The sequence below is a fragment of the Rhinolophus ferrumequinum genome, chromosome 8, assembly GCF_004115265.2.
Source record: "Rhinolophus ferrumequinum isolate MPI-CBG mRhiFer1 chromosome 8, mRhiFer1_v1.p, whole genome shotgun sequence".
Classification (NCBI taxonomy): domain Eukaryota; kingdom Metazoa; phylum Chordata; class Mammalia; order Chiroptera; family Rhinolophidae; genus Rhinolophus; species Rhinolophus ferrumequinum.
The window spans coordinates 682,584-703,878 of record NC_046291.1 but is presented as its reverse complement, the minus strand read 5'-3'; the positions used below and the strand labels follow the sequence as shown (position 1 = coordinate 703,878).

General features: G+C 60.1%; 1 protein-coding gene across 4 annotated transcripts in view; it reads left to right on the top strand.

The window, feature by feature from the left end:
* The first annotated feature begins 1,157 nt into the window (after window positions 1-1,157).
* The window catches only part of CROCC2 (ciliary rootlet coiled-coil, rootletin family member 2), a 66,721-nt gene continuing 46,583 nt past the window's right edge, over window positions 1,158-21,295 (top strand). The window contains exons 1-8 of one of the 4 annotated variants that reach the window (XM_033111409.1): window positions 1,902-1,949; window positions 2,384-2,651; window positions 11,531-11,681; window positions 12,722-12,870; window positions 14,909-15,015; window positions 16,259-16,424; window positions 20,009-20,112; window positions 20,646-20,843. In XM_033111409.1, the coding sequence (XP_032967300.1) occupies window positions 2,574-2,651; window positions 11,531-11,681; window positions 12,722-12,870; window positions 14,909-15,015; window positions 16,259-16,424; window positions 20,009-20,112; window positions 20,646-20,843 (953 nt within the window). In that variant the 5' untranslated portion in view covers window positions 1,902-1,949; window positions 2,384-2,573. Of the gene's footprint in view, window positions 2,652-11,530; window positions 11,682-12,721; window positions 12,871-14,908; window positions 15,016-16,258; window positions 16,425-20,008; window positions 20,113-20,645; window positions 20,844-21,295 lie in introns of those variants that run through there. The other 3 variants (XM_033111410.1, XM_033111411.1, XM_033111412.1) reach the window with 3 other exon arrangements.

Genomic DNA, 21,295 nt, shown 5'->3' with positions numbered 1-21,295 from the left:
GTCTGGGTCAGGGGTGACAAACTGTGGTGCCCCCGGGCCAGCAGGGAGCAGGAAAACGTGAGGCCAGCTGAGTTCTGCCTCACCTTACTCAGTCCCCACCCCAGCCCCTTGTCCCCATGGCCACGCATGGGCCTGGCACGGCCAGGACTGTGGATTGTCCCAGGGGAGCTGGAAACCCAGTTTGTGGGTGACTTGTCACTGTAAACATGGTAGGTGCCAAGTGAAAGCCAGTAAGTCTCCTCCTTGGAGGAGGGAATAATGACAAAAGCCAGCCATGGCTCGTCTTGGAGGGTCTGCCCTCTGTGGGCCAGGCCACAGCATGGTCCTGGTTGCCCACAGACCCCCAGCACTTTCCCCAGCCCCAGAGAGTGGCGTCAGGGTCCAGGGCCCCGGTCAGCAGACAGCCGAGCCCAGCACCACCAGGACAAGGGTCAGAACAGCTGTGTCCCCCTACCCCAGAGTCCCACCCTGCCAGCCAGGCCATCCCAGAAGTGCTCCCTGTACAGTAAGGACCTCTACCACACCTCCCACTGGGTCCACAAAATCCCTGGGGCTGCGTCCAAGCCCAGGGCTGACCCTGCCCTCAGGGCTCTCCTAGCCCATCGTGGCCCAGGATCAGGAGCCACGAGCATGGCCGCCAAGCAGTGAGGCTTTGGGTGCTATGCACAGGGCTTTGTGGGGCCCACAGGGGTGGGAGAAGGCATCCAGGAGGAGAGGGTGCAGGAGTGGGCATGGAGCAGCAGAGGAGAACAGGCGAGGTCAGTGTTAGGTGGGGCGGGGGACGGCACTGGCGGGAGGGCCCCACCCACCACAGGGACACCTACGTCCCTGGTTTCCGGTGAGTGGAATCTGATTGTGACTCATCCAAGTGATCTTCACAGCTGGTCACACTGACCTCTGTGGCCTCCTCACCCCTCTACTCCCCACTGTCTGAGCACCCCACATGGAGCCCCCAAGCAGGAACTCTAACCAGAGGGCAGGGCCACAACCTCAGTCAGACCCCTGGGCCGCAGGAAATGCTGTGCTGCCCCTCCCCCACTCCCTGCCATCTCTCCCAAGCTCCTTGGGGTTCACTCCTCCAGAACCGCAGAGACTACAGGACTCTGGGTGCTAGAGGCAGCCTTGGGTGCCAACATGGAGTCCAGGCCATGGTGTGGGTCCCCAGGGCTCTGAACCTGGGCCTCTGCTGTGTGCCTGCAGGACCTGGAAGTCCAGCTAGTCCAGAAGGACTGACTAGGCCCTCGTCCCCCAGGAACTGTCCAACAAACCCCACGCCAGCCCTGGGTGCCCAGTGGGGCTGTGTCTGGTCCGAGAGCCTAGCCTGCCTTTGTATGGGGTACCCTGGTGGCTGTCCTCTCGGGAAGGTGGGGGAATAGGGACCCCGAGGACATCGGGAGGACAGGCCCTTCCCTTCAATGAATTTTGGTTCTGAGGACGTGGCCTGGGTCCCATCAAGCTCCCCGCTGGCAGCACTGGGTACAGATATGCTCATTGCCCACTCCCTTCTCCTGGGCAGCCTCAGAGACGGCTGGGTCTGGGGAGTCTCAGAGACACACCCATCCCGAGGGCTCCCCAAATGCCTCTCATTAGAGGGGCAGTCGCTCCTGGCTGCAGGGCCCACTCCAGTGCATGTCCCTTCCCAAGAGGGACTCCTGTTGGCATCCGTCCAGCTGGGAGAGGTCCAGCTTAGGACAAGGAGGCCCCAGGGGAGAAGAAGGGGGAGGAGACGCTGCCCTGGCTGAACGTCCAGTGCCAGACACAGAGAGGCCTCCCGGAGACCCCGGCAGGGAGGAGAGCTCTGTGTCTGCAGGGACCGCCCTGGGTCCCTCCCTCCCTCGCCTCCCCACTGGGACGGGGTCCCACAGCCTGATGGATAAGCTGGCAGTGTCCCTGTGGTCCCTGTGGCTCTGGGAAGGTTCCGGTGAATGAGAACAAATGCCCTTCCCCTGGTAAGTATGAAACACGTTATCCATGGGGCAGGTCACGCTGAAGGGGGCCAAAGGGAAATCACATTCCAAGTGCAGGGCTAAGAAGACGCGGGTCCGTGTGGGTGGTTCCCCTCCCCAGGACTCAGTCCACAGCTCTGCTACAGGCCAGTGCACTGTGGACTCCAAGTTCTTTCCCTAATCTTACAGTGGGGTCAGCTATGCTTCTCATCAGGAGAACCGGTGGTCACGCGCCACCTGTACCTGGTGTGTGGCCGCCCAATGGAAGGGCCTTTCCTCGCAGGTGTAGGGTCTGGGGGAGAGGCCAGCCCCTCCCCGGGTGTGGTGGCTCAGGTGGACAGCGTCACCCAGGGCGTCTCCAGGTCTCCAGAAAACCGCTTCCAGACAACAGCGTTCCTTAGTCCCCATGGCAACCAGGCCTGCACGCCTGTTTCCAGGGAAACCCAGCCTTCAGCGTCGCGGTTGCCACAGCAACACCTAAGAGCTCAGTTGTCCACGTGGTCCCAACCCAGAGGGGGCAGCTGAGAGCCCAGGACAGGAGCAGGTGTTACACAGGTGTGGGCCCCCCCACAGAAGGAGGTTCCAGAAGGAGCCCAGCTTTCTCCTGGGTCACACGCTCTGCTTGCAATGAGTTCTGCCTCCAGCGAGCCTGGCGATGGGGCCACCACTGAGCGGTCCCGGCTGGGGCTGGACGCCGTGATCCAGGTCAGTCGGGTCGCCGCCCTCCAGCACCCTCCTAGCGGGCTCCAAGGGCACCTTGAGAGGGAAGGGACCCTGTACAGAAGCCACACCTCCCCGGCTCAAGGGGCACTTTCCACTTGCTCACGTGGTCAGCATGAGCACACACCCAATACACACAAACACGTAAGTGCAGACTGGGGAGACGGACGGGGGGGCTGGGAGGCTGAGTCCGCCTCCTGAGCTCAGCCCCCATCTCGGAGCCTCAGGCTGGCAGCACTTGGGGTGGGGAGGGACAGGGGATCCTCCCAGCCTGACCTTCTGGGGTCTGCTCTTTTTGTGGCGATGTGGGAGCCGGTGGTCCTTACTCAGAGACACTTGGGTGGGTGGGGGGTGAGACGGTCCCCAGTATCTATCCTGTGAGTTCCAGAAGTTCTAGTTCTGTCTCTCTCCTTAGCACCCACCTGCATAACAACAAAATGACTGGAATTGTCCCCATGGCCCGTTCCCCTTCACCCCCTACTTCCCAGAGCCAACCGAGCCATGGCCTGACCCTGGCCACACAGCCAGGCAGCCCCCACCTGACCGACTCCCTGAGGATCCCAGTGATGGCCCACGCGGTGGCTGACTCACGGTTGTTCATTAACCCAGTTCTTAGAACCTCGAAACTACGCTGTAGGAGGTGACATGGCCCTATATAAACAATACAGGTCCCTGGAGAAGACTAATTGCCCACAGTTGGTACCAGGTAGTTAGGTAACATAGTGGCGTCACTGCACATATGTGCACACATACACAGGTGCCCACACAGGACAGAACGTGACAAGCCAGGGTATTAGTGTGAGGAGCTGCAACGAGACCAGCGAGGTGGCCCTGGGTGGGTGACGCTCTCTGTCCAACTCCCACAGGGTCTCCACTGTCTGAGGCCCTGAGAGGGGCTGACCAATGGCAGATGGATGGAGGCATGTCTTGCACACTAGTTTCCAAGGCTTTTAGTCGGGTGTCCCATTGGTCCTCTGGCAGCCGGTGAGGGTTCCATCAATCCCTCTAGATCTGAGGAAATAGAGGCTCCAGGGTGGAAGCAAGTTGCCATGGTCACGGGCTGGTTTGAGGGAGAAACACAGGAGGGCACCCTCGTCGCAGTGGGCATCGGTGCCTGGGCAACGTCTGTAGGAGACTTGTCCGGAGGCCACGAGCAACCTGGGTGAGGTCCGCTCTGCCCACAGCCAACACCTGTTATTTGCACTGCAGTAATTGAGATCTTGGTGCCATCACACCAAGGTGAGCAGGCCGGCGGGTGCCACCAGGGGCCCAGATAGGCCTGTCCAGACTGGGTGGCAGGAATCTCCCCGCCCTCCCGCCAGCCTCTCCAGCTGTAGACGGGGAAACTGAGGGGCCTGGGCAAGGTGTGGCTTGAGGATGGGGGCGGGGGTCTCGTGTGCAACGAGGCCTGATCATGCTCCTCAAGCTGGGGGGCCTCCTGACGCCCCACTCCATCCAGCCAGGGCTGCTGCGCCCTGCACAGCGTCCGAGAGCGTCCGGCCCGCTCAGGCCCCCTGTGAGGCTGGACTCTCTGAGGGTCCGGCGGGAGCACGTGGAGAAGGCCAGTGCTCAGAAGAGCAGGGCAGTGCGAGAACTAATGCCGGCCAGAGAGATGTGATTCTGGACCAGGTCCTTGAACAGCTTTGGGACTTCTCAGACTCGCCTGTGGGTCAGGTTTTGATTGGTGGACACACTCCTGGGAGTGTGTCCATTATAGCCCAAATCGTGTATTTACTGGTAAGAGTTGTCCCCAGGATCATCTCATTGTCTTTTTGTCATCTGAGGATCTGAAACAGGGTGACTACCGGTCCCTGGGTGTTGAAGAGTTTGAGACCCAGGGGTTGCCTGGGACCCAGGACTTGAAATCCCAGGCAGTCCGGGCAGGCCCAGTGAGTTGTCACCCCAAAGTGACACTCCCTTGCTCATTTCTGGGACCCATCACTTGTACTCCTTTGTCTTCTATTTCATTAATTTGTGCACTTATTATTTCTTGGCTTTTCAGTTCTTTGAGTTTGTTGCTCATCTAATTTTCTGAGATGTGTGCTTAGCTCACTAATTTGCAACCTCTTTTTAAAGTTTTTTTCCACTCTTAAAAAAATCTTGGTAGAATATATGTACATAAAAGTCACCACTTTAACCATTTCTAGGGGTACAGCTCAGTGGCATTGGGTCCACTCCCACTGCTGTGCAGCCATCCCCACCCTCGTCTCCAGAACCTTCTCATCTTCCCAGACTGACTCTCTGTCCCCATGAAACATTCACTCCCCATCCCCGTCCCCCAGCCCCAGGCACCCACCCTCCTACTTCCTGTCTCTATGAACATGACTCCCCTAGGGACCTCGTGTAAGTGGGGTCACACAGTGTTTGTCCTTCTGTGACTGGCTTGTTTCCCTCGGCACGGTGTCCTCAGGGTCCATCCATGATGGAGCAGGCGTCAGAATCCCGTCCTTTATCAGGCTGAGTCATACCCCTGTGTGGACGGACCACGCCGTGTTATCCCTTCATCTGTTCATGGACGGCTGGGTTCTGTCCCCCTTTAGTTACTGTGACTTGTGCTGCTCTGAGTATCGATGCACAAATGTCCGTCAGAGACCCGCTTTCACTTCTTTTGGGTGCATCCCCAGCGGAGGGGTCGCTGGGTCACATGGTGACTCCATGTGTAATGCGAGGAAACTCAGATTGTTTTCTACAGTGACATCCCCACTTTGTATCCCCACTTCCTTCTTTTTTGAAATGTATGCTTTGCTGCATCCCATAAACTTTCATACACTAATTTTTATTGTTATTAGCCAAACTGTTTTCTAAGGTCCACTGTGATTTCTTATTTTATCCATGGATTATCCAGTGGTATAAATACCTTAATTTCCAAACATACCAAAATTTTTCAAAAACTTTTACGTCTAGTGTAACTATAGTGTGCTCGAGGCTTTGTTTTGGACACCTGAGTGGAGCAGCCAGCTGGCATCCATGTGGCAGCGGCAAGAGGCAAGGGACACATGGATCTGGTTTCAGGGACGAGGTCCATGCTGGAAACAGGTGTCAGGGGCTGTTGACATGGGGGTAGCTGTGTGGGATCCCGCGGGGGTCACGGGTGCGCAGGCAGGAGCTGGAGCACTCCCACACTGAACGATGGGGGAGGCAGAAGGAAGCAGCCTGGGTGACTGAGGCGGGGGCAGTGAAGTGAGAACGGTGGCAGAGAGCGCGGTGTCCAGAAGGCTGCGAGGAGAGTGTTTCCGGGAGGCGATCCTCCAAGTGCTGCTAACAGATCAAGCAAGATGAGTGAGGACCACCGGATTTAGCAGCACAGGGGAACTCGACTGCAGGGTACCTGGTGGGGATGTAAGGGCAACACCTTCTTAAGGTGGGGGCACACTGAAACAGTTTGTGTCAATCAGAGGTGTCTGCTAGAGAAAAATCCCTGATACATAAGAGAAGCAAGGCTTGTTGGAGCCCTGTCTGAAATATGTGAGAAGATGGTGGGAGTGGCGTGAGTGGATAGATGGATTAGAGCAGATGTTGACAAACGTTTTCCGGAAAGGGCCAGATAATTAATATTTTAGGCTTTCCAACCGTAAAGCTTTTGTAGCAACTACTCAACTCTGTCGCTGCATTCTGAAGGCAGCCGTAGACAGTATTAAGCAAATGGCTGTGTGCTGTCCCAGGAGAGCTTTATTTTCAAATGAGTGGCAGCCAGATTTGGCCGTACTTGCTGACGTCTAGTTTGGGGATAGAGGACCAAACGGACGTGTGGGTGGGCGGGCTGGTGATGGTGGGTGGTGCAGGGGGTGGGGACGCACGGCTGCATTGGCGGTAGATTGGAGAACGATGGAAAGACTGCCCGTGAAGTGTGGGGGAAGAGCACAGCCCCATACACGAGGATTCGGCCTTTGAGAGGAAACAATCGCTGGACGTATTCTCTGCTTTTGGTTAAAGCCTGGCACATGTGCAGGAACGTGCAGACGCCACCAGTGTGCGGCCTCCCTGGGCCGACCCGTGTGCCTGGCACTCACAGGGCGTCACCAGCATGGCACGAGCCTCCCGACAGGTTCATCCATGTACACTTGCTCTGCATGCAGCCCTGCATTTGGAAAAGCCACTCAGAAGGTGGCATGTGCTTGTAGCTTCTGTGTTCCCAGCTACTCTAGTGGCCCGGAGACCGCTGCTCACTGCATCCACCCTGGGCCTCCACATCTTAACTTGTTGAAGACAGCTTCTCCACAGGGGTTTCAGGGGCCCTGGGAATCCCCAAGGAGAAAGGAATTGCTGTCCTCAAGAGACTGAATACATTTCCAATGTGTGGTGTCCTGAGGGGGAGGAAGGGAGGGAAGATACTGTCAGAAGGTCCAGGAGAGGAGGTGGCACAGTGATGAAGGCAGGCCAGACCCTGAGCACAGGGGCTGACAATGTGGTGTCCTGGTCTGGCGCTGGCTCTGGCACTGCCTCAGCGTCCCCATCTGTACAATGGGGTGATACAGACAGTCTCTGGGGATCCCCAGGGCCTGAGTGAGCCCATCCATGGGACAGGAGCTGGGATGGTTTGAGAACGCCGCGGTGTGGCAGGCACTCATCGGTCACGTGCTGACAGCCAAGCCCTGTGCTGCTCCCTGTGCCAAACCAGGAGGGAGGAGGGGACACAGGCCCACGTCCGAGTCGCCCATCCACTTGCCCTGATGCAGACAGGGTCACTGTGCAAATCGGACGGGCCTCATCTCCCTCTCTGTTCAGAAACACCACTCCCCCAGGCCCTGTGGTCCAAAGATACGGCCCCACAGGCCTTGACAGTTTCCTCTCCTGCCTCATTAACCCCCTGCCCACACCCTCCCCTGCTCCAGGCCCCCTGCAAACTTTAGAGACCCATCTTGCTACCTGACGTATGCCTCTTCTGACTGTTGGGCTCTTACTTCTCCTTCAAGGTCCACCTCACCTGCCATCTCCTCCAGGAAGCCTGCGTGGGCACTGGGGACACGGGAACAAACACGATTGACAGGGTTCTTGCCTTCCCAAGTGTTCCTTGATATGAGTCATGTGGCAGTTAGTGATTCATACCTTAGGCTGGGTTTTTAGTCATTCGTGTGGTGGCCTGTCTGAGCCCGCTGTGTACCAAGCATCCGCCATGCTGGGGGCTGGGGGTGGGGCCCAGAGATGAATTAGAAGTTGTCCTCCTCATCCACAATGCCTGGGTCAATGCCTGGCCGCGATCTCCCGTTTATTATTAGCTGAGGACCAAACCGCCACCCACAAGAAGTATGACTCTGCCCCAGGTCTCCAGGCCTCAACCGATGAGAGATCTAAACTGAGCAGAGCTGAGGTACAGCATAGCACAGCACAGCCGCCGGAGGGGCCAGGTGTTACCCCAGACACAGAGGCGCTCTTTCTCCTATGGAAATAGAAACTGGCAAGCGGCCACCCTGCCCGAGGCCCTCTCTGCAGCAGCCAAGCTGTGGAAGGACGGCAAGCAGACGTCCGGTGGCTGGACTTGGCTGGAGGCTCTGTCCTCAGCTGTGTTCTCCAAGCTGTACCCACCCCTAGTGAGGGCCAAAGCCACCACCTGGGGGTGCAGGCAGGCCTGTGGGTTGGTGCAGGCCCCTCTGCCTTCTGCTCAGGCTGGGGGGCGGGGGGCACATGGCGAGGAGACCCGAGGCCAGCGTGTCTGCTGGATCCCAATCTCTGGCCAACGGTAACATGCTGGCTCAGAAACCACCGGCTCAGTATTTGGGAACCCCCAGATGGGGTCCCGTCCTAACCGCCATTTGTGAGGGGATGACCTTGAGCAAGTCCCCAACTTCCTCCCCCGTAAAGTGGAGGGGAGAAGATAAATACGAAAGGGTTTGCTGAGAAACCTTGAGAGGCAAGTGCCATACCTGACTTTACTGGAGCAGTCAGTCACAGGCACTTCAAGTTTTAGGGGCGGGAGCCCCAGCCTCCATCCTCCTGCAGCGCCCCTTGCAGCCACATGGTGGCACTGTTGGACCCACCGTGTGCATCCAGCAGAGGCCCCAGGACCCCAGTTCCCACACACTGTGACTCCCCACTCAGCCCTCTCTTGCCCCAGGAGGGTTCAGCCTGTGTCCTGGTTGAGTTGGGGGTCAGTCACTGGACGCCCCCTCTCCCAAGGTGATTTTAAACAGAGGTCTGGTGCCCTTTCTGCCTGCCACTGGGCTCCCTAACTTGGGTCTGGGGTGGGGGCGAGGAGTCTCATCTTCCTCCATCCAGAAATGGCTGGGTTCGTTTTGGGAGTCCATCCTCTTCTCCCCTGGGGACTAGGTCAGAGACTCTTTCTCCCTGTGCCCCTAGCAGCCTGGAGGTTCAGGAGGTGACATTCAGGGAGTTCGGATGCTGGTCACCAGCAAGGACGAGTGATAAAATCACTCTGACTGTGATTTACATTTCTGACCTACAACTTCACCTGCCCTCCTGGCTTTCATGTGTGAATATGGGAGGGCGTCCCAGAGACCCCCACACTCCATCCTCCACACAGCTGTGGCCTTGTTCTGGGACCTTCCCACACACACCTTTTCACAGATGAGGAAGAGAGGAGGCTGGGGCCGGGGAGAGGGGGTTTGCAGGTGACAGGCCCCTTGTCACCCAGTTCCCTGGCAGCGGCGGAGCAGGGATCCCAGCCCAATTCTCTTAAAGGGAGTCCTGCTCTGAGGCAGGTGGGGTTGACAGGAGCCCATGTTCCTCCTGGTGGAGGCTCTCGCCCTCCACACAGCCGCGGGGGGAGGGGCTGCGATGAAGGGCTGGCTGCCCCGCCGCCTCACGCGGACTCTCTGTAGGGCCCACCAGGGGGCGAGCAGGGCCGTGACCCAGCTGCAGTCTTTCGCGCAGGTTGAATGGCGGAGGGTGGTGGGCAGGCAGAAGGAAGGGGCATGGCTGGGCTCAGCTGTGAGTCTGGGGTCTCTGGGTAAACTGATGCCCAGTCCTTGTGTCCCCTCCGACTGATCGAGGGTCCCGTGGAGGGGCTTCTAAAAGTCTCCTGGGGCACTGCCAGGTCACAGCGGACACGCACCGTCCAGAGCCCAGACGGCCAAGGAGTGGATGGCCAGGAAGGGGGGGCGCGGCCAGGAAGGGGTGGGCCCCGCCCGGGATAGGGTCCCGCCCCAGCCCTGGGAGTCGGCGACCAGCCCAGGGCGTGGGCGGCGCAGCCCCTCTGGGCCAGACTCGAGCCGGCCTGGAAGGCAGCGTGAAATGGGGTCCAAGCCCGAGGTCCGCGCAGGCGTCCTGACACGCCCTGGATGGAGCCCCTCCCCTCCCCTCGCCCCTCTTTCCTCCGTTCCCCGTCCCTCCCCTCCATCCCCTCCTTCCCCCTCCGTTGTTTCTGTGGGGGCGGGGCTGCCTCACACCCCAAGAGCGGGAAAGGGAGGGGGAAGGGGAAGCAGAGCGCCCCCTCCGCGCCGCCCCCCCCCCACGCCGCGCCCCCTTGGCTCCAGCTGGGCCGAGGCCCGTCGCAGGCACCCGGACACAGCTGGAACCCATTAGGCCCCAGCGCCTCTTGGGACGCTTAGGCTAATAAGTGACCCTCTGTAAATGTTAGGAATGAGTCAAGTTTAGGCCGCACTGCTGCTTTCCCGTTAGCGGGTGGCGCCGCGGATGCCCCGGGGAGCGGAGGGGAGGACGGGAGGCCAGGGGCAGGGGCCTTCCTGGCCCGGGAGGGAGCGTTTCCTGGAGCTCATCGCCCCTGCCGGCCTGGTGTGGTTCTCCCGGCCCCGCTGGGCCTCAGTTTCCCGGAGTGCAAATAAGGGTTCAGAGCAGACAGTGGCTGAGCCCCTTCCTGCCCCTGTCCCCTAGGACAGGAGAGACATGGGTGGCCTTGGCACCACCGGCTGGTTGCTTGGCCCAGAGACTACTAGCAGGCACATCCCCCCCCCCCAGGGAGGCTGCTCACGCCCACCCAGAGTAGGACTGAAGGGGGTCATCTGGGGGGATGTTGAGTGAAGGTACCTCCCCAAGATTCCCCAAGGAACTCAAATTCAAGCCCCCAGGTGAAAAGTAGGGCTCCTGAAGGAGGGCTGAGCTCCAGGGGACCAGAACCAGGCCCCTCACTCTCCCCAGGGCAGTGGTATGTGTCCAGCACACCGGGCTGCCTGTCACTCTCCGCTGCTGGGGATCAGAACCAGCCTCACAGGTGTCATGCAGGAGGCGGGTCTTAGGGTGACTGGCAGTCTGGTCTTTACAGAGAGTCAGGACCAGGGAGCATCACAGGTGGATGTGCGTGGAAGAGGCCAGGCTGGGGTCTCAGGAGGAGGGGATGGCGTGAGAGTGAGCCAGGGTCACAGGCTGGGGGGAGCAGAGGCGCACCCAGGAAGCCCTCTGCCCCCACCAGCTCCAGCGTGAGGGCCAGAGCCCGGTGGAGGGTCTAGACAGGAGAGAGTCTTGAGCTGGGAGGAAGTCAGAGGAAGGGGAGAGAGGAAGGAGGAGGCTGCCCGCTGGCCACCCACCAGGACCGTGGGCTGGCAGGGAGATTGGGGAGCCACAGGGCAGGGGAGCATGCGGTGGGTCTGAGGGGCACAGGGAGTGGAGTCTCAAAGATGGGGCATCTGTACATATGGTGGCAAGTCTGGGATTTGTGAGTCTGGGGTCTCTGGGCCTGGTGTGGTGGCGAGCTGGGCTAGGCGCTCTCTGGACAAGCTATTCCCCCAGTTTCCTCATTGGTGAACCGAGCGGTGCTGGGACAGGCAGGGAGCCACTGAGCAGGCGGAGAAACCAAGGCATGTGCTTTGGCTGACCTCAGCATGACCCAGGCCTCTCCAGGGCACCCACTGCCCTGTGGTCACCCCCGCTAACTCCAGTGGGCTCATATGGGGGTGTCTGACAGCTGTCCAGGGGCCTGCCCACCCCAGCGGTCTGTGGTGGGTGTTTTGCAGAGGCTGGAGGACACTGTCCTGAGCCCCACGGCCAGCAGAGAAGACCGCTCACTGACTGTGTGTGGGGTAGGCTGGCGGGCCTTGCCCACCCCCGTGCCTGCCCGCATCCGCGACATAGTGGCCAGCAGCCTGAGCGAGGAGCCGCCCCAAGGTGAAGGGACACGGTGGGGATGGCGGGGGTGGAGGCACCAGGGAGCTACCCAGCCATCAACTGGAGCCCAGCTTCGGGGAGCCAAGCCCCACTGTCCCTTGACTGGGCCCTCCTGGCCTGTCACCACCTAGTGTGAAGGGGCACAGAACCACACCCTCCTACAGGGTGGCCCACGGGGGTCACGTGTTGATAACCACAGCGTCCTCACCACTAGGCCACAGGGACCTTCTCAGGCCAGAGCGGCATTTCTGTTTGTGACACATGTGTGACCGCCAGTCCTGATTTCAGGTGCATTTGTTTTTCATTAGATGAGTGAAAATACTTAAGGTTGGCACTCAGGGAGCACAGAGGCGGAGCAGCCCCAACCCCACCCCCACCCCACCCCGCACCCCTGTGCTTACTCAGCCCTGCTGGCCCCCTCAAGGTGCCTCCTAACTGGCACGCTTTTTGGCTTAGGAACTGGCTCGGAGGCTGGGTTGCTGCACCAAGGCCACCCAGCCGCGGGCACCGGCCCCAGTGCCTGCTGGTGACTCCGAGCCAGTTCCCCTCCCCCATGCATGTGTCCGGACAGCTTCTCTAATGATGGTCTGTCCCGCCTCCTGAAGGAACTGGGCAGCTCGCTGTGTGTATTAAGAGAAAGCCCACGTGTGGTTAGAAAAGCAGCTCACTACTGGAGCTGGGATCCGGTTACACTGACTCAGCAGTTCCCACTGCTTCCCGGGGGCGGGGGACACCCAGTGCCCAGGCCCCCCATGCCACTGTAATTGGTTTGGGGTTCACCTTGGTCAGGGGTCCGTATTTGGGTTAAGGGGGTGTTGATAAAAGGCAGGGAGGTGGGAGAATGCCCCCTGAGAGGGGATTGGGGGGGGAAGCAAGGCCCAGAGTGTGAAGTCCACCCCCCACACCTGGGTCTCAGGGGTCAGAGCTGGGACCCTCCTGCCAAATACTGGGACAGACCAGCTGAAATGCCGCCATGGGGACAGGGTGCTGTGCTGAGGTGGGGCCTGGGTTGGCCCTAGGTTGACCCTGTACGCTTGCAGGGGTGCGGGAGCCGCTGGCCACCTCAGCCAGCCTGCGGGAGGAGAACCAGCTCCTGCAGCAGGAGCTGTCCCGGCTGGAGGACATGCTGGCCCAGGTGGGCGCTGAGCGGGATGAGCTGGCCAGCCGACACCATGCGGTCAGTGAGCAGGTAAGTGTGTGCAGTGGGCACGTGTCAGGCCAGGGGGTGGCAGCCTGGCCCCGGGTGAGGCCCCCACCGTTGGGACTGGCAGGTGGACCCGGAAGACCGTCAGCGAATCCTAGAAGGTAAGTGTGCTGGTCACACTCCAAACCCTGGGTGACAACAGGGAAACTGAGTCTAGAGGTAGGTGAGGGCGCCGAGGCCGCCCTGTCTCACAGCTCTGCCTGCCCGGAAACCCTGGGGGGTGGCCTGGTCAGTCCTGCCCTCTGGGCCCAGCTCCTAGCCCAGTGAGCTTGGCACCAGCACTCAGCCTGCACCAGCCCAAGGTGGAGGAAGGCAAGCTGGGAGGAACTGACCCCTTTGGGAACTGACCTCCACGGAAATGGCCCTAACCCTGAGACCCAGCTTGTGAAGAATTGAGTCTGCCCCCAGCCCCCAGCCCTTCCCGACAAGAGGCTGGCGCAGGCTTCGGGGACAAGTATGACCTTTGGCCCTGAGTTCTTGATCCTCTGTACCTTCCAGGGTGACTGGCAAGCTGCAGCAAGAGAGAGACCTCTTTGGTCGCAAAGTGTGGGTGTGAGGGCCTCCCATTGTATATATGGGGAAACCGAGGCAGAAAAGTGAAGACACTGGTTGGAGCCTCGTTCCCATGTCTGCACTCCAAGGCATGACAGCTTCTGAGGCAGGCCTGGGCGAGGGACCCCTGGCTCACAGTGTAGGGACCACAGGCCTTGCTGGGTCTGGCCCAGCCTCCACCTTTGCTGTCTTCAGAGCCCCCCTTGCTGTCGTAGCATGACGGATGACCCCACTTTCCGGATGCATTGCCCAAGGCCATGCTGCCATTATTGGGGCTGAGACCATGACCAGTGATGAGTGCCCGTGATCACTCAGGGATAGGTGGCATCACGGGCCCCACAGAGGTGCCCTCTGCCCTACCCCCACACTGTGAACACCCGTTCTCGTGGGCCCCAGCCCAAGGCTGTGAGTTGAGGGTCCCTCTCATCCAGACCAGGGCTTGCCTGCCCTCCCGGGCCATCTGTGGCTGGGCTGGCAGCGGGGGTGGGGAATCTTCCTAGCACAGGGTGGGGAGATGTTGGGAACGGGCCTCTGGGAATAGAGGCCGCAGAACTCCTGCAGACATAGTCGTAAACCTCGTGACTCAGATCGGAACTCGCAGACCCGGCTACTCTGCACACACCCGGGCTCCCTTGTGCAATGCCAGAAGGGGCTGGGCCTCCCCAACTTACCCCACGCAGATGGCCAGGGGCTGGGGGTCAAGGTGGCCAGCAAGACTGTTTCTTGGCATCTCTATGGGGGTGGGGGCAGCCCCTGCCCTAGCCCCTGGCTCCAGCTGGGCCGTCCAGCCCCTTACCTCTCATCCAGCTGGTGGTTAAGGAGGGGCCACTCACCTCCCCACACACCTGGCCCCGGGTCACTCCACAGATGTGGCCTCCAGCTCTCCTGACCTTCCTGCAGCTCAGCCCCCCACCAGCCTGCCTGCTAGGCCTAAACACCTCCCCCAACACCCCAGAGTGTACTCTGAGTCAGGGTGCAGTGTGGGGGGATCCCCAGCACTTCCTTTCCCCCTCGGAGCCCCAGAGTCCTCATCTGCTCAGACTCCAGCCAGCCGCCCAGCTTAAATGGTTCCCCTCCCCCACAGGCCCACCCCAGGGGTTCCCTTCTGCCTGCTGGATGCAGTACTGGGAGCTGATGAAGGTGTGAGCACAGATAGGTGGGGCAGCTAGTGGGACCCCACACTCACTCAATCTCATGTGGGGTGACCCCAGGCCTGCTCTGCCACTGGCTGTCCTGCCCCTTCCGTGGCGACCCAGACCCTGGAGGCCACCTCCTCAGCTGGCCATGGACTCTTAGCCCAGGGGGTAGAATGTGCACACCCAGCCACCTGACCCAGCCCGGACCCCAGCCTGACCCCAGCGCTGCTGGGAGCCCCAGAGTAGCCCTCTCTTACACTTTTGAGGGCTTGTGCCAAAGCTGCTATGCCTGCTGGGCTGGGGGCTGCCAGCCAGGTGGGCTCACTCCTCTCCAGCTGCAGGCCCGGCTGGAGACCACCGAGGCTCGGCTGCGGAGGTCAGAGCTGGAGCACAGCGGGGACCTGGAGGAGGCCCTGGGCCGGCTGGAGGCCGCTGAGCAGAGGTGAGGCCAGGCGGGCAGTCAGGGCTGCAGGAGCAGGCCATTGTGGTGAGAGGCAGTGGCCCCCCCTGCGCCCCCCACCCCTTTGTGCCTGCGGTTGCCGGCCAGCCTCTTCTCAAAGTGACTCCAAGTTGAACTGGCCTGTTGGAGTCAGCTGCAGGCTTTGGGGAGACAGGAGGGAGCTGAGCAGAGTGGGGAGCGGGACCAGGCCTGTGAGACCTCAGCACGGGGTGCAGCTCCCACAGGTTGTGAGGGTGCCCCTAGCCCTGCTCTCCCAAGTGTGCCTCCCGGGGCCCCCGACGTCTGCTGAGTCTGGTGCTCTGGCCGGCACTGCAACCGACTGTGGCCCTCGGGTGGCCCAACGCGTCCTGGGATGCCCACGGCACTACCCTCCATCCTGCTTTTTGCGCCCTGGCCCTGACTCCCAGGCCCCCTTGGCCTTGAGCTGCTCTGATTTCATGGTCAAAGCCTCATTTGTTCACCATTGGTGAGCATGTGTCACACCTCAGCCCCCCAGAGGCAGGTCTTGCACCCCCAAGCCCCAGGCCACTGCCAGCAGGGCAGAGCGGCTGGCATGGTCCTGCTTGCTCACCCGCAGGGGCTGGGAAAGGGGGAAAAGTGCTGAGAAGCTTTCTGAAGACCAGTCTGGGGGTGGGGGGAGCCAAGTGGAGGCTAATGCCCCTGGAGCAAACAGCAGAGAATGTCCTTTGGTGGACTTGCAGCCTGGCAGGGAGGTGCTGGCTCTGGAGGGTGGGACCCCAACTTGGCAGGTTTGGGGTTCTTGTCTGCAGCCACAGACCTGCCCTGGATGGACAAGGCCCCCAGGTCATAGGGGGCTGCCCCTCCCTATCCCTACCTACGCCACTCCAAGAACAGCATCTCCCTCACAGCCTTGGTGTGCTCGACTGGGGGCTCCCAAGCCCGGTCCCCCTTACTTGTATGGGGGTTCACCTCTGTATCAGGGATTGAGGAGCCGGCCACAGTTGGGGGGCAGAGCCAGGAAAGCTCAGACGGGGAGGGTGAGAGCAGGTGTCTCAGGGAAGGAGGAGGCAGCCAGGGTGTGACCCCAGTTTGGGGGCAACTGGTGTCCCACTCAGGTGGTCCGTGCTGCCTAGGGGCAGTGCGGGGGCTGCACACCTGAGCAAGGGTCAGCTGGGCCCGGGGCTCGGGGCCTGGGTGTCTGAGCACCACTCTAAGGGGTGGCCACCCACCCACGGCCACGCCACTGTGGTGTCTGCCCATCCAGGAGCGCCGGCCTCTCCCAGGTGAACGCCCTTCTGCGGGAGCAGCTGGAGCACATGAAGAAAGCAAACGACACGCTGGCCCAGGAGCTGGCCAGGACCACGGGCCGTGTACTCCACCTGCGGGGCGAGCTGGAGCTGAGGGAGGCGCAGCGCTGGACCAGGAGAGAGGTGCCCCCTGCCCCTGCCCACTGGCAGGGCACCTGTTTTTATGTCTGTGGCTGCTGTGTGTGTGGGGGGGGATGGGCAGCAGGGACCAGGAGAGGGTGAGTTGGCTTCAGCTGTGCTTCCCCCGGGGCAAGCCCGGTGGCCTCCTGCCACACCACATCCCCCCTTGGCTTGGCCACAGTGGTCTGTGGAGTGGGAGACACCAGGGCGGGGAGACCGCCTGAGAGAAGGACTGCAGGAGGCTGAGGCCTGGGAAATAGAATAAGGGACAGGGCCAGGTCCTGGAGACAGGAGGAGATCTCCGTAGGCCTGACTCCTGATCACACTGCACGAGAGGGGTCCCCCTCCATTGCTCCCCACCCGCCAGGGTCAGCAGGGCCCCCGCAGCCATGCCTGATCTGCATGTACTCTGAAACGCCCCACGCCCTGCCAGCCCGCACCTCTCTGCAGGGCTCCTGCCCGCCGCAGGACAAAAATGTCCCTGGAGGGCAGGTCTGAGGTCGGTGTGGCACTGGTTTGCCAGGGGTCTTTATTTCCCCTTGTCCCGAGGACCTGTCTCCCTGGTCAGCAGGTGTGTTCTCTCGGCACTGCACCGATACCTTTTGTGTCTTTGATCCTGACCGAGCCCTCGTAAAAGTGGTCAGTCTCCTCCCTCCTGCTGCCTTGGGGTCTCGACTTTGACCCTGGCGTTCTGCAATTTGTTTTTCTGTTTATTTTGTTCCTTAGATTCCACACATCAGTGAGATCGTATGGTGTGTGTCTGTCTCTGTCTGACTGTGTCACTTAGTGGAGGCCTGCAGTTCTGTGACATGTCTGTGTGGAGGTTGCTTATCCCGTTGAGGGTACTTCCAGACTCTGTGTCTTCCAGTATTCTTGGAAAGTAGCCATTATGCTTTAAGTATTGCCTCCTCTCCCATACTTCTTTCTGCCCAGGTTTTCTTTCTTTTTTTCATCCTGATCTGTCTTCTACGTAATTTCTTCAAATCTACTTTCCTGGTCCTCAGTTTTCTTTTCTTTGTCAATCTCTGTTAAACTCGCCTACCTGGCTTCAATTCCCAGCATTGTATTTTTCATCTTTACAAATTCTGGTGGATTCTTTTCCAGATATCTTACTCTTAGCTCACACGTTCAAGCCTCTCACATGTGTTGATTTGAGCAGTTGTTTTGGAGGCTGTCTGATGGTCTAATGTCTGAGGTTCTTCCAGGCCTGTGTCCACGGCTTCTGCTAGCCCTCGGGCATGTGCTTTGTGTCCCTATGTCTTTGGTGACGTTTTCATTTCAACTAAGAGCCGCTTGTTTTCCTTGGAACTTCATGACAATTCTTTGATACCTGAAATGCCTGTGGTGTCTGCCAGGACTTTTATTTGCTCTGACAGGTGCCTAGAGGTGCTGACAGTTTTTGGTGCCACATTGAAGTAAATTTTCAGCTTGAGTTTTTATTAATAGAAACCACCCCAGCGATGTGAATTCAGGCTGAACCCTGCATAACAGCTAACTCGTGGTTCCAAGTCCACAGGGAAGGTCTCTGTCCTTCTTGTCTTAGTCCGTCCAGGCTGCTGTGACAGAAATACCAGGCGGCTTAGAAACAGATGTTTGTGCCCCACAGTTTGGAGGCTGGACGTCTGACACCGCGATGCCAGCCCATTCCGTGTCTGGCGAGAACCCCTTCTGGGATCATACACACCTTCTCACTATGACCTCACATGGCAGAAGGGACTTGCGGGGTCCTTTATATAAGGGCATGCGGGGACAGAGTCCCAGAGAGCAGTTTCCAGGCTCTCGGCCTCACGTGGAAAGTGCTGGCTCGGGTAGTAGATGGCCGTCAGCTGTTACTGGTGAGCCATTAGCCACTGATACAAGTGCCGTGGCTAAGCTAGGAAGCGTGAATTGCAGTTAGCACAGCGGATTGCAGCTAGCAAGTGAGGTGCGTTGGCAGAAAAGCGGATGGCAGGTTGCGGATCGTGTGGAGCCTGCTTCTTGTATCTCTAACCCAGCTGCCAGCAAGAGTATAGTGGTATGACTCCCCTATCTATGGCTCTGTGGGTGTTCCTTTTTGGCCTCACCATGTCCTGCGTTCTTATGTGGGGAGCGGGAGCTGAGACCCCGCCTGACACCCCGCAGGACAGGGCACTAACCTCATTCATGGGGCTCCACCCTCATGACCTTACCACCTCCCAAAGATCCCACCTCCTACCACCAATACGTGGGGGTTAGAATTCAACAGATGAATTTTGGGGACACAAACGTTTAGTCCGTTGTACCTCCTTCCAGTGTCCTGCAGACAGAGGTGTGTGTGTGTCCTAGCTCACCCTCCTATTCACTCACCTCTAGCACACCTTACATAGAATACGGCTTTGAGGTGTCGCATCTCTGTGCAAGCCGACACCCCCTTTGGGTGGTCCCTACGCTTTCTCTCTCCCCTGAGTCCCTGTGGTCAAGGAAACTTGTCCAAGTTGCTCCATTTGGCACCGTTTCCCGTGTCCGTCCGAGTCCCCGACCTCCCCTGGTTCCTGGCCTGCGTGCTCCCACAGTGTTGGGCAGCCCAGCCTGGAGTTCAGGAAATTGTGAAGTCTGGAAACTGACATGAGAGTTGGAGTTACTGGGCAGGCCAACCGAGGCGACTGCCCACCGGCTGGCTAGCCAGGAGGGCTGAGCTCATCCCCCTTTGATGATTCAATGGGGTGAGGAGGGGTGCGTGCACAGAGGGCTCTGGCTCCAGGCACAAAGGGGCACCCCCTACAAAGGGTATACAGCAAAGTGTTTTGGGGCTCAATAGGGGGACCTCAGACGCAGGGTCAGCAAAGGCTTCCGGAAGGAAGAGGAAGGTGTGTGGGTCTTGAGAACCAGCTGAATGTGAGTGAGCTCTAGCCGAAAGCAGCGTGGGCTGGGGCCGTGACAGGCAGGGGGCACTGAGCACCTTGGTGAGCCCTCTAGGATCCCTGGAGGTCAGCGTTTTCAGGACACGGCCAGGTGCATGCACTGGCAGGGTGGTGGGGACACTCAGGGCTTGTGGCTTTGGCTGAGTTCTGGGCAAGCCTGCCACTTCCGACTGACCGCTCAGGGCCCTGTCCCATCCTGGCCCCCACTCTCACCCATCCCTTCCCCACCAAACCCTGCAGTGGCCTCCCCACCACCATTAGAATCCTGATTCATTGCCCCTTATCTCACGGTGGCTTCCCCACCTGCCCCCGATGAGCTGAGTGGAGAGGCTTCTGCGTCCCGGCACCTTCAAGAGCAGGCCACTCACCTGGATGTCGCGGGGGCCCTGCCAGAGTAACAGTTGCTCTGGGTCCTGGGAAAGGAGAAAGAGCCTGCCCCTCCCCCGTGCTGGGCGGGGGCGCTCAAGGAGACTGGGCTGAGTGGTCCTGGTTGTGGGCAGGACCTGTGTGGTCACCCCTAGGTCCTCTGTGGGGTGGGGTAGGGGATTTAGATTATTCTGGAAGGTAAGTCCCTGGGACACAGGAGGCAGGAACCTGTAGGAGATGCAGGGTGTGGCCCGTGGGGCCGGCCACATGGCATCTGGTGAGAGTGAAGGGGTTACCTCCCAGCACCTGGGCCTGAAGTGAACATGAGCCTCTTACTTTCAGACCCGGCGTTCGCGTTTGGGGGAGCCCCGGGACTTCCTCCTCCTGTGGAGACAGGTAACAGCGCTCCGTGCACACCTGGCTGAGCTGCGGTCAGCTTCCGAGCGGTGAGCCAGCCGCCCCACCTAGCCCAAGCCTGCATAGGCCTCCCAGGGTGGGGGGAGGGGGCATGTGGTGGGAGGGCCCTGGCACTGGGCAGGTCCTGGCGTGTGAAGAGAGCGGGAAGGGTTAGGGGCAGGAAGGACAAATGGACAGAGTGAAGGAGGCAGGGCAGCAGGGGAGTGACCTGAGGAGGGCAGGAGCTAGACCAGTGCAGCTTTGAGTCCCTCTGGTCCTCGCTGGCACCTCACACGGGTCTGTCCTGGGTTACAGGTGTACTTGTCAGCACCCCAGTTTGCACACAAGGAAACTGGGGCTCAGAGGATTGATGTCCTGTCTGGCCTTGCCCTGCCCCCGCTCACCAGTCTCGGGCTGTGACATGGGATGGTTGATGACATTCGGTGGGGGCTTGTCCTAGGGATGGTGGGTGGGGGGGTCTGCCACGTGACCGGACCCTGCCCTCCCAGCCGGCTCACAGCCGCCTGGGCCCAGAGCCCACAGCTGGTCCTGAGGCTCACTGGGGGGGGCACCTTGTCCCCAGGGATCTTGCTGACATGCGAGCGGACGCGGCCAGGACGGCCCGGCGACTGCATACGGCTTGCCTGAACCTGGACGCCAACCTGCAGCTGTCGGCCAGCAGTGCAGCCAGCACCCTGGAGCGGCAGCTGCGGGACAAGGTGTGCGAGATGCTGCAACTGCAGGGCCGCTGGGACACAGAGAAGGTGGTGCTGCAGGCCAGGTGGGCGCCCAGGGTGGGCAGGTGGGCGGGCGGGGACACCCCACGCCCCTCTGCTGTGCTCCGGGGCATGGGCAGGCCCTCACGTGCAGATTTACTTCCTCATCGCCAGCAGCATTCTCTGCCACCACGCTTCCCTTGACTCCACACACAGTTCACAATCCTTACCCCAGCAGCCACGTGACACTCATGGGTAGATGGGCCCAAACTCTTTAACCAGCCAAAGATAGGGCTCCCCAACTTTGAGGGCCTCAGGGGACACTGCAGTGGACACGTGGATTGTCCCTGTGGCTGGTTCTGGATTTTCAGGCTAAAAGCGCATCCTTCCAGGGTAGGTGCTTGTTCTGAGGTCAGTGTGTACGCAGCTGTGGCAGGCAGAGGGCCAGGCCCATGGCTGCTGCGAGCTCAGAGCAGGCGTGGGAGATTCTGCACACAGACCCCCGTCTGGGCCTGCC